This window comes from Elephas maximus, chromosome 1 (assembly GCF_024166365.1).
Source record: "Elephas maximus indicus isolate mEleMax1 chromosome 1, mEleMax1 primary haplotype, whole genome shotgun sequence".
In the NCBI taxonomy this organism is placed as follows: Eukaryota; Metazoa; Chordata; class Mammalia; order Proboscidea; family Elephantidae; genus Elephas; species Elephas maximus.
This window is the reverse complement of record NC_064819.1, coordinates 122,905,420-122,917,834: the sequence shown is the minus strand read 5'-3', so window position 1 is coordinate 122,917,834 and position 12,415 is coordinate 122,905,420. Positions and strand designations below refer to the sequence as shown.

Sequence of the window (12,415 nt, the reverse complement as noted above, 5' to 3'; positions counted from 1 at the left end):
GAGTCCATGATAAACAGTATTATCAGAGATAAAGAACATTTCATAACGATAAAAGGGTCAGTTCAATAGGAAAAGTACATCAGAAATATATATTCAATGGAACACAACTTCAAGATATAAAAGTATAAAAATCCACCAGTGGTACAGAGTTTATCTGCTCTTGCAGTAAGAGATATTCTTCATTGATACCAGACAAAAAAGGATAAGTAAGGATAAAGAAGATCTGATGGTATTATATCATTTGACCTAACTGACATTTATGGAAAATTTTACCCAATAAATAAAGAAAATACATTATTTTCAAGCACGCACTGAATGTTCACCAAGACAGATCAATGGCTGGGCCATAAAATAAGTCTCAACAAATTTCAAAAGACAGAAATTTAGAGTATGTTCTCTTACCACATCACAATTAAATTATAAATGAATAACAATAAGATATTTAAATGGAAATGAAACAATACATTCCTAAAGGGTCAATGGGCCAAAGAAAAAAATATAAGGAAAATCAGAAAATATTTGAAATGACTGATAATGAAAATACAAAATGTGAAATGTGTGGGACAAAAGTAGTGCTTAGAGCAAGGGTCAGCAAACTACAGCCTGTGGGCCAAATCCAGCCCACTGAGTTTTTGAAAATAGAATTTTCGAATTAGGAACACATGCAAACTCATTCATTTACGTATTGTCTGAGGCTGTTTTCATGCTACAACAACAAAGTTGAGTAACCATAACAAAGATCACAGGGCCCACAAAGCCTAAAATATTTATTATCTGGTGCTTTTCCAAAAGGAGCCCTAGTGGCCTTATGGTTGAGTGCTCAGCTGCTAACCTAAAGGTCGGCAGTTTGAACCCACCAGCCCTCCACCGTTGAAAGATGTGGTAGTCTGTTTCCGTAAAGATTACAACCTTGGAAACCCCATCGGGCAGTTCTACCCTGTCCTATAGGATCACTATGAGTCAGAATCAACTGGATAGCAATGGGTTTAGCTTAGTTTTCTTTTTGCTTTAGAGAAAAAGCTTGCCAACCCTAGCTTGTTAGGTGCTGTTAAGTTGATTCTGACTCAGAGTAACCCTACGGGACAGAGTGAACTGCGCCACAGGGTTTTCTTGGCTGTAATCTTTACAGAAGCAGATTCCCAGGTCTTTCTCCCACGGGGCAGCTGGGTGAGTTCGAACGACCAAATCTTTCAGTAAGCAACTGAGTGCCTAACCATTGTACCACCAGAGCTCCCTGACCCTAGCTTAGAGGGAAATATATAGCATAAATGTTTCTGTTAGAAAACAAGAAAAGTTTTAAGTCAACAGTCTAAGCATCCATCTTCAGAAGTTGAAAAAAATGTGCAAATTAAATCCATGGTGGAAAGGAAGAAATACTAAAGAGCAGAAATGAATGGAACTGAAAACAGACAAATAGTAGAAAAAAACTATCAAACTTTTAAAAAGTTCATTCCTTTAAAAAGATCAAGTAAATAGATAAACCCATAGCTGGAATGATCAAGACAGAGAGGAAACAAAACACTAAATAGGAATAAATGACGGGATTCCACCACAGACTCTACAGAAATAAAAAATATAATAATGGAATACTATTATGAACAACTTTATACTGACAGACAGTTTAGGTAAAATGGATCATTTTCTTGAAAAATAGAATTCACCCAAACTGATAAAAGATGAAACTGAAAATCTGAATATCTCTGTATCTATTAAAGAAAATGAATTAATCAAAAAAAATTCCACAAAGAAAACTCCAGGCCCAGATGGTTTCACTGGTGAATTTTTTTTCTTTTCTAAATTTTATTTATTTTTGTTGTTATTGAGCAAAACATACACCAATTCAACAGTTTCTACAAGTACAATCTAATGACATGATTACATTCTTTAAGTTTGCAATCATTCTCACCCTCCTTTTCTAAGTTGTTCTTCCTTCATTAACATAAACACACTGCCCCTTAAGGTGCCTATCTAACCTTTCGAGTTGGCTATTGTCAATTTGATCCCATACAGATAGTTCTTAAAAGAGCATAATGCTCAAGGCAGACCTTTGTTACTGGTTAAGCTCAGCTATTGCTCGGTTTTAAGACGACTTCAGGGGATATTTCTGGTTGAAGGCTTAAAGATTACCTCAGGACAATAGTTTCACTAGTGAATTTTATGAAATATTAAAGAAAGAAATAAAGTCAATCTTGTATTAACTCATCAGAAAAACCCAATACATAATATTAACTAAAGACGTATCTAAAACCTAAGGGTATAAGAAAGGGTCAATTTTAAAAGGTAGTGGAGAAAAATATACCTAGTACGAACCAAAGCAAAGCCAGTGTATCCCCAATATCAGATATAGACATCATAACTTAAAAAAGCATTATCATAGGTAATGAGGGTCACCACATAATGGTAAAAGGTTCAGATAAAAATAAAATAATTGGAAGCTTATATGTATGCATCTAATAATACAACCTCCAAACATATGAAGCTAGTAAGTGCAGGAAGAAACTGATAAATTTACCATCATAGTAGGTTTTAACATATCTCTCATAATTACTCATAGATTAGACAATAAATTAATAAAGGTACAGAATTGCACAATGAGCAAACTTGTCTACAGACCGTGAGCATCAAAAATTAGAGAACATACATGGAACATTTATACAAAAAAAAAATGAACACATACTGAACCATACAGGATATCTCACAAAGAATAGAGGTTATGTTCTCTGACTACAAAGCAATTAAGTTGGTGCCAAAACCAGACCCACTGCCGTCAAGTTGATTCCAACTCATAGCAACCCTACAGAACAGAGTAGAACGGCCCCATAGGGTTTTCAAGGGTGGCTGGTGGATTCAAACTGCTGAGCTTTTAGTCAGGAGTCGAACGCTTAACTACCATGGCACTTCACTAGTTGGTAGTAAATAAAAAAAATTTTTTAAGTATGCTGTAAATCTAAAAACCATACTTCTAAATAACTTTAATCAAAGAAGGAATCATAATAGAAACTGAAAAAATACCTACCTCTGAACTAAGATTGTTTGATTGGTTTATTAGTTAATTAATTAATTATGAACTATTGGTTGTGAGACTCTTTGGTTAAAGCAGAACGGCTAAACTTCTTTCTCAGAGTCCAGGAGTCCCTCTCCTCTTCACCACAGCCTGTCAGAAATATTTTATTTAAGGATCTAATCACAATGATAAGTTTGTATAAGAAATGACCTGTGAGGCCATGCGGATGCAAGGAAAATAGGGTAATCAATGGTGCTTCTTGGTTCTTGAAGTCCTTTGATTGGCAACAACTGTTTTGAGATGATCCTTAGAAAAATTGCTCAGTTGCTTTCAGTAATCACATAGATTAATTCTGGGGAGAGGGGTGTAGGGACAGAGGGTGAGAAACCTATCAGAGTTGAGAGGACACAAGGGTGTACATGCATGATCGGTTGCACTATGTGATGAAATGACATGGGCTTTATGCATTAAGTGACCATACATCCCAGTTTGCTCCAGTCAGTTCCATTTTACTCCTGTTATTCTGGCACTAATAGTGCCCCTTTCTGTCTCAAAAACATTTGAATAAGAAATTATATGGTCACCTTATTACAGTCCAACACTATTTTCCAGGTTTGAATCCTGGCTCTGTCACTTACTAGCTGTGTTGCTTTGAGAAAGTTACTGATTCTCTCTGAGCCTCAGTTTCTTCCCCTATAAAATGAAGAAAATACATAACTCACAAAGTAGTTGTGAAAGTAAAAGAAATAATACATCAAAGTTCCTAGGTGCTTCATAAAAGGTACCTATTATTAACTTGACCTATGTCAAAATTAACCACTTTCAACTCAATGGGTAAATAACACAAAGGGATATGTTCATTTTTCCTCAAATCAAAAAATGCAACACAGTTAGGTCTTTAGAGACCATATCCTAGAGGGCTCATAATGGTAAAGATACTTGTGGGAAGTCTGTCTCTATTTTTCTTTTCTAGGTCTGAGAGAAAAGAGTAGGAGAAATAGACCTAGAAAAGAAAAATTGAATGAATGAAGAAATCTTTTAAAGCAGTTATTTAAACCTTTTTGAATGTCTATCAGGCCTGAACTGGAACATTACCTTGCTTCCTTAGTGCAACAAAATCATCCAATATTAATACACCCAGCCAACTAGCCTCTTTCTAAACTTCTCTTGCCCAGCTATAGAGAGATGAGTCCCGGTGGCTCTAACATAAGTTTATTTGTTCAAAAAACAATCACTTACTGCCAAGCACTGTACTAGCTGCCACTGAAATAAAGATAAATAAAATAATCCACTTCTCAAGGAGCTCACAGTCCAAAAGTAGACAAAAATATTTTAAATCAATGTGGTAGGGTAACCACATAGATTAATTCTGGGGAGAGGGGTATAGGGACAGAGGGTGAGGTGCCTAGAGGAGGCAATGGTTAACTATGTCTAAAGAAGGGAAATCTAAGAAAAGTACCAACCTTACAAAACTGCCTACAAAATGACAATGCCATACGGTAAAACCTAAGAGAGGACATTTGAGCAAGTTCTTCTTGGGTGAAGAGGAAGGGAAAAGGAAGGATATAAGAAGAATGTCAAATGAGACCATTTTTCTTTACCTTACATGGAACACTGTGTGCTTGTCATACTTATTTTATCAGCATGAATTAGGAAACAAGAAAACACACACACAAGCGTGAACATGCACGTGTTCCCCTTTAATATTTCTTGAAAATTATACTAAAGTTTAAAGTATCTTTGCTTGAAACCATTAACAATGATTCTTTTTCCAAACCAAAGAATCACAAAAAATGTAAAAATTCCTTCCAATCTCCAAATCATAAAACACATTACATAGATAATAACATGTCAGAAATTCTGGTCTATAACCAGTAATACACATCTCAGATTTCCTGGGTTAGCTAGGGGACCAAAAGTGTGAAGGCTTCCAAAGTACAGTTATTTAAAAGCTATAATTTTGCCTGGCATTTTCCATGGGATTAGTCATGGAGTGGCAGTCTGAACTACTTAGCTGTTCAACAGTGTTTATCACTTAGCAGCTGTGATAAACAACTTAGCTGGCAGTTTTTGTTTAAAATTCACAACAGTTTTCTCATTTTTTTAACTCATCATTATGTGGCTGCTAAGCATTGAGCTGGACCTTGAAAGACCATGTTGGGAAAACAAGTTGGTCAAAAAGCTTGCTTCCAATTAGACTGTAGATTTACTGCCAACTTTGTTAACCAATGAATCTTGGCTATAAAAAAGATTAGAGTGCCCCACTTCATCAAATACAATTTCAGTGCCAGACTCAAATTCCCAAACTCCTAAATACACAAAGCCCTCATATGCTCTTAGTCAAACTAATTGTACTATATGAGAGAACAAGCAAATGCACAGAAAACCAATCAACTGGGCCATTGTTCATGTATGCTTAACCCACATTTGATTCTCTACTTCCTAACCTCTACATTCCCACCCTCAACTAACAACAAATGCTACACTGGGGTGTACATTAAGATCACTACTATAATTCTTGTCCTTTAATGTCAAGGATGCTAATATGATAGTTTCAACTTCTTCAAGCGAAGCTCAAAGTATTTTTTTAAATCCATTATTTCATTTTCCCCCATAATTATTAAGAAGCACAGCCTGTTATGGAAAACCAAAGTAAAGAATAGTTATATAACACAAATAGTAATACAACTAGTAAATGATTTGATGCCAAGTGACACAAAAAGTTCTCTTTAACCTAAGGAAAGAAATAGCTTTTCCTTTAAGAAAAAGAATTCTGATTTACAGAAACAGTCCATAAATATTTAGGTATACATGCTTTTCTACTGCATATCTTTTAACACTCTTGAAAGTTCTTTGCTCCATATACCAAAATAAGCAAAAATCAGAAGACCAAAATTTCCTCCTAGCCCAATGTTCAACCAACTTTTTTTTCTGTAAAAGGCCAGAAGTAGTTATTTTAGGCTTTGAGGGGGCCTATGGTCTGTGTCACAACTATTCAACCTTGCTGTTGTACTATGAAGGCAACCATATAGTCAATACTTACATAAAAGAGTATGGTTATGTCCAATAAAACTTTCGTTACAAATCCAGAGAGTAGGCTAAATTTGATTCAAGGGCCATAACTGGCTGACCCCCGTTCTAGCCTCCTAAACTAGCATTCCCTGAATAATTTAAAGAGGAAATGCAAACCATCCTCTAAAGTGAGTAAAAAGATTCTTTTTTAGGGGTAGGAGGAAATAGGGTGCATGAAGGGGTGGGATGGGGACAAGCAAAAAGAAAAAAAAAAATACACATACAACAAAGAAGTAAAGGATTGATCCCATTAGGTTACCTTCTGTGGATTTGAATTCTTCTCCTATTGAAGTACTTTTTATACCCAGGTTATCATCACTGTCAGATTCTGTAAGGCAGAATCAGTAAATGCAAATAAATTTCTGAAAAAGTAATTGTACTATAATTTATGTAGTCTCAAACTATTATTTTCAATGTCTTCTCCCATATCCAAACTTACTGGTTACAATTAATCAGTATTATACCACTTTTTTTTTTTTTTTTAATGCTTACCAGATAATCCTAAACCCAAACCAAATTGACTGCTGTCAAGTCTGACGCAGAGCATGTAAGATAGAGTAGAACTGCCCCATAGGATTTCCAACTGTAATCTCTACGGAACTAGGCTGCCACATCTTTCTCGCTCAGAGAGGCTGGTGGGTTTAAACCACCGACCTCTCAGTTAGCAGCTGAGAACTTAACCACTGCACCACCAGGGCTCCTTTTGTATATCACAGGTACGTATCACATAGATTTTTAGGACGGTGCCAAAAAGAACCAACCACAGTCTCATTGACAAGCTGAGGAAACAATAGGCAGCTAGGCTTTTAGAACTAAGTTCAACAATTATTTTATACAATGTCTATTTGATAGGGTATAATGCTCCTCCATCAGCTACACTTTCACAGCAAGGGTGAACTATTATTATGTTCAGTATTTGAGATGGTTTAAAAAATCTGAGTAATTAGTATGATTCTTAATGCCTCCCCCCATTCCAAAGTGAAGCCATAATCAAATGGATACAATGAAGTCCTAGGCCACGAAACAAATAGCCTATTAAGTGTTCCATTTCAAGAAAAAGATCTTGAAGTACAGAAAAATTTTTCAGTTTGAATTCACTAATTCATAACAGCCTATCCTCAAGTTTACCCTTTCATTATCTAAGAAATATTCTAGGTAAACTAATACTTTACATAAAATTGCAAGGAAGATGTTTAATTTACTTAAGAACTATAAACAACTAAACATACAAAACTATTTTTAAAAGGAGAAAAAAACAAAAACCAGTTGCCATCAAGCCAATTCCAACTCATGGCATTCCCATGTGCTTCAGAGTAGAATTGCATTCCACAGGGTTTTTAATGGCCATGACCTTTTGGAAATAGACCACCAGGCCTTTCTTCCACGGCACCTCTGAGTGAGTTAAAACTGCCAAACTTTCAGTTAGTGGCTGATCATTTAATCATCTGCGCCAGCCAGGGACTCCTTTTTAAAAGAAAACCCTACATAAATCAAACCAAGTATGTCCTGTTCTTCAACTAATTAGGTATGGTCAAGTTCTATTATATAAACAGATTTCTAAGAGCCCACAAAATTTTTTATATTAGCAACAAAGGTCACCATGAAACAGTGGAAAATAGTAACTCAGAAATTCAGCAATCAAGAAGTGTAGCTCAGGTATGTAATCTAACACTTGGCAAAATTTAAAAAAAAAAAAGCAAAACACTGTCAGTGTGGTAAAAAGGAGCATAGTTATTTTATCATATGGAGAATGTACTACAATAAGCTGAGAAACAATGTCATACAGGGTAAATAAACAATGGTGATGGCATGATCCCTTTAACTCAACATATGCTCATCACTACAATGCACTTCTACGGCCTCAAGAAAAGAAGCAATCGTATCTCATTGTCAAGGTAACTGACACTGGTTCAAATAAGAAAAACACTGAAGATACTAATTTTTATGTATTCTGAAACACTTAACACTGTGGAAAGGGGGACGAAGCAAGGATTTCTAGTGAATTTCTTAGAAAATGCATGTTGCTATACTAAAATAGCTCATTACTGTGCTTACAGTTCTTGTGCAACATTTTGAGCAGCTTCTAATGATGGGACTCATGTGTTTCTTATGAGACTAAAGATCCTATGGAATTGCAGTGTTAAACATTTTCCTTGGCTACGTTCAACACCAGATCAGCTTGCTTTTTAAGTACAAGAACGCACAGCCCATCTTCTGACTTAAAAAAAAAGCATCTTCCTGAATGTTAAAACAAAAAAACTCAAAACCACTCATATCTGATAGCCTTACACAACTCAGCATTGTTAGACTGCAACAGAACATCTCTCATTACCTTCATTCTACATGGACATGGTTAGCGCCAATAACTCGCAATGGATGAATGTCTCTACATCATAAAATCAGGTATTTGTGTCAGTAAAAACTTTAACCTTAGCAGGCAACACTGACAAGGAGAAAAGCACTTACTGTATGGTCATAGGTAGATTATTTAACCTTTCTGGATCTCCGCTTCCTCATCTATAAAATGGGGTAATAGAAAACATCCTACCTCGTAGTATTGCCAAGAGGATAAAATAACATGAGGAAGTTCTTTAAACATGTTTAAACATCACAAACATAAAAAACAGCTGGCATGGTGGCTGGCACATATTGAGTGGCAGGTCCTCAATAAAGTTGAGTTCTTTCTTCTTTAAAACTGAACACATAAGTGATGTTATACCTGAATCTCTAAATCATGAGGCTTGAGTTAGAATGAACTCACGTTTGTTAGAAAAACGTTAGCAGGCCTAAAAGAAGACAAAGTCTATCTAGCTCTTCCGATTAGGCCTACTAGAAAGGATCTTGGCAAGTTTTAAATTAGTGAGAATGAATGCAGAATAAAATAGAATTGATGAAGAAGGATAAGGGGGTTAAAGGCATCACTTAAGGACAGGTTAATAGATACATAAAATATCACTACCGAAATTTATATGCCTATCATAGCTGTAATCAAAATGTTGGTGTCAGCACCCTCATGCTTAGTAGGAAAGAGGATTTATAGGGCAGAAACCATGACACAATCAAAACTCTCACTTGGTCTACCTACAACGAATAACTGATTTACTCTAACCAAGTCAGAAACCTAAAAATGTATCAGTAGTAAAGCTATTTACCTGTCTCCTTATCATCAAGAAAAAGGTAATACCCTATGGCCAAACAACTGGACATTCATATATAGAACCAGCAACTCTGAATATCTCTATTTTTATACTGAAATAAGTATCTCCTGAACATACATTAAATTAACTTTGAAAAATCAGCAAAGACTGACACCATGCTCATGACAGTATTTAAGAGATTCTTCCTGCTTATACAGAAGCTCCAGGCTGATAACTACTTTCTGGCCCCTAGTAAGGCAGTCCCCGGGTTACAAACGTTCCTAACATCCAAGTTATGGACAACTCGTATTTGCCCTTTAATATTATATAAACTTGCCCTTACTTTGAAATGACTGAACCAACCTCTACTCACAATAAATTCTTCATCACAATCACCTTTACTTGCTGCATCCTGCACCTTTTAAATTACTGAAAAGGCTTCCAGCCTTTTTTTGCACTGAAGTAAGGCTAAATAAGAACCGTATGCACCTGTTCCAACTTATCTACAAATTCTGAAAGACACTCAGGAACGGATCTCGTTCATAACCTGGGGACTGCCTTTAATGGTAAATTTCTGAAAAGTCAGAAGGAGGCTCTAACTTACATCATTTGTCTATGCTATAGTGATTTTAAAAACCTGAAAATCACAAGACTGCCTAAAAACTCATGCTAGATGTAAGAGGTAATTCTATGTTTCTTACAGTATTGTTGTTGTGTGCTGTGGGGTCAATTCTGACTCAGCGACCCTCTATGACAGAGTAGAACTACCCCATAAGGTTTCCTAGGTCGTAATTTTTATGGGAACAGATTGCCAGGTCTTTTCTCCCACAGAAGAGCTGGTGGGTTCAAACCTGTGACATTTTGGTTAATAGCAGAGTGCTTAGCCATTGCACTACCAGGGCTCCTTACTTACAGCATGAACTTCAATTATATCCTAAAGACAAGAGGGCTCTGTCTGTCTGTAACTAGGAGCCTTGAGACCACAAATCCCCTGAAATTGTATATAAAATTGTATGTACAAGTTTACTTTGGGGGAAAGAGAGTACATAAAGCTTTCATTAGATTCTCAAAGAGGTACATTAACCAACCACCCTCCCCACCCCCGCACACCTTCCCTCCACACACACACAGTAAAAGGTCTAAAACCATACTGCCATAAGAGACTATCTGGCTGTCAAATCTGAAGATAGGAACACCACACTAAACTAGATGAACAGAGTTATCCTGACATTGTTGAAACCAAAATTACCGAAAGGTTCAATAATGAATTAGTCTTCGTGCACAATGAGAGATTTTCTCAATTACAATACAAAGTATTACTCTACTACTCACAAAGCCATTTGTTAGGAAAGGTGATGCAATAGTTATTCAAGAAAGTGATTGTTCTTTGATTTTCTTCTTATAAAGTTCACTACCAAGCAGTCTGACACCTTTCAGTCTTCCGTGAAGAAAAAATTTTGTCTTAGGAACTGAATTTGAAAATACAGTGCTTCACTGTAACTTATTTTTTGAATTTTAGAGTTATAAAAAAGCATTATATACTTCATTAGGTCCTTAAATCAAGATTAAATACAAAATACCTTGATTTAAAATCCCTATACTTCTTTGGCCAATTTAATTATTTTCATTACTTTTATATGTAGTGACTGGGAATCACATTTTCTTTTTATGGCAGTAATAACAAAAATAGTTACTATTTACTGAGTATCTACAGTACTTTATATAGTGTTCTGGACACTTTATATACATTATTAATTCTTATAATTCTTCTAACATTATAGACATGGAAAATGAGGCTCAGAAAAATTTAAGTAACTTGCCTGAAATCACAGTTAATAAGCAAGTCAGCATTTGAACCAAAGCCCACACTCTTCTTTATGTGCTGCAAGATCTCTGCCATTTCACAAAAATTTAGGAAAAATATATACATGTGCTCCAAAGAGCAGTAAGTTCAAAAGAGCACCAAATACGAATGAATGATAATAATAATAAAAAGGAAATCTAGAGCTAAAGAGGCATTCAGAAGGGCATAATCCGCAGATAACAATAACCTTCTATATTACACCACCAGCGCTTATATAGCTATGCAGACCTACTAATATGTAGTTCTCATTCCAAATAGAATTGAAATAGAGGCAAATCCACAACAGGTTTCATATTTTAAATTGTAAAAGAAATGCTCCCAAAAGCGGCAGCATAAGAAAAAGAAAAAAGAGTCAGTTTAGGGTGTCAAAGACAAATAATTAAGTATTTTACAGAATATTAAGTAGATGTTTTTAAGGACTGGGGAAGGGATAACAAAAGAGGGACAGAAAGAGAGGTTAACAAAAAAGAAGCCAAAGACAGAAAAAGCAAATGGATGGAAACAAAAATTATAGAATAGGAAGAAGATATCATCTGTCATACTAAGCCATGACAAAAATAGAGTTTATTTTCCTTTATAATCTTGTCATCATTACCCTGCTTTAAACAGCACACGTAGGCTAGTAGACTAATGATTTGTAACTTTGCTGAAGTGAATTAGATCCACTATAACTAGTGATTAGAGAAAAATTCTACAGAATGGGTTTTGAATCAAAATGCGGCTCCAAATATGTTGGAAAAGAACATGTTGGAAAACAAAAAATTGCTGGAAGGCAAGCAGAGCTGGAAAATTTAAAGGCATACAATAAAAATGCCAAAAGGTGGGTACTGCTTTTCATTCAGGTCATTTACCAATATCTTCAAATTTGACTCATGGCTTCAAACTGCTAGGATATCTAAAAATTAAATACTCTTTTATTTTCTTCTTTCACTCACGTTTCTTTATATCAGAAATTACAATGAAAAACTTGAATTTCTAGAATTACATCTTCTTTTAAATGTGAACTCAGACATAAGCACTCCCTTTCACTGACTGTTCCACAAAGATGGAGAATGGTGTACAAGGTGCCAACAGGACAGGAGTTACCTGCCCTCCCAAAGACCTAAAGTTCATTTTGTCACTCTCAATCTCTTAAACGGGTTTTTTTTTTTTAAAAAAACTGAAGATAAATTCATTTGGAATTTGAGAAACAAAGTTAAAATCCGAATTCTGGCTTTGCAAAATTGTATTAATATATTTCAACCCTGACTATATGTTTGATTTGATACATAGAGATGTGATCAATTAGATCAAAAAAAAAAAAAAAGGCTCCACAAAATTATTATAAATTCATCCTCT

General features: G+C 35.3%; 1 protein-coding gene across 5 annotated transcripts in view; it reads right to left on the bottom strand.

Annotated features, from left to right (window-relative positions):
- ZNF451 (zinc finger protein 451) overlaps positions 1-12,415 on the bottom strand; it is a 126,885-nt gene that overhangs the window by 21,395 nt on the left and 93,075 nt on the right. Inside the window, exons 14-16 of one of the 5 annotated variants that reach the window (XM_049894850.1) lie at positions 6,336-6,404; positions 3,643-3,697; positions 2,456-3,154 (exon numbers count right to left, since the gene is read on the bottom strand). The exons of 1 other annotated variant lie outside the window; for it this stretch is intronic. In XM_049894850.1, coding sequence (XP_049750807.1) covers position 3,154; positions 3,643-3,697; positions 6,336-6,404 — 125 coding nt within the window. In that variant the 3' untranslated portion in view covers positions 2,456-3,153. Of the gene's footprint in view, positions 1-2,418; positions 6,405-12,415 lie in introns of those variants that run through there. 3 more of the 5 variants (XM_049894840.1, XM_049894859.1, XM_049894831.1) reach the window with 3 other exon arrangements.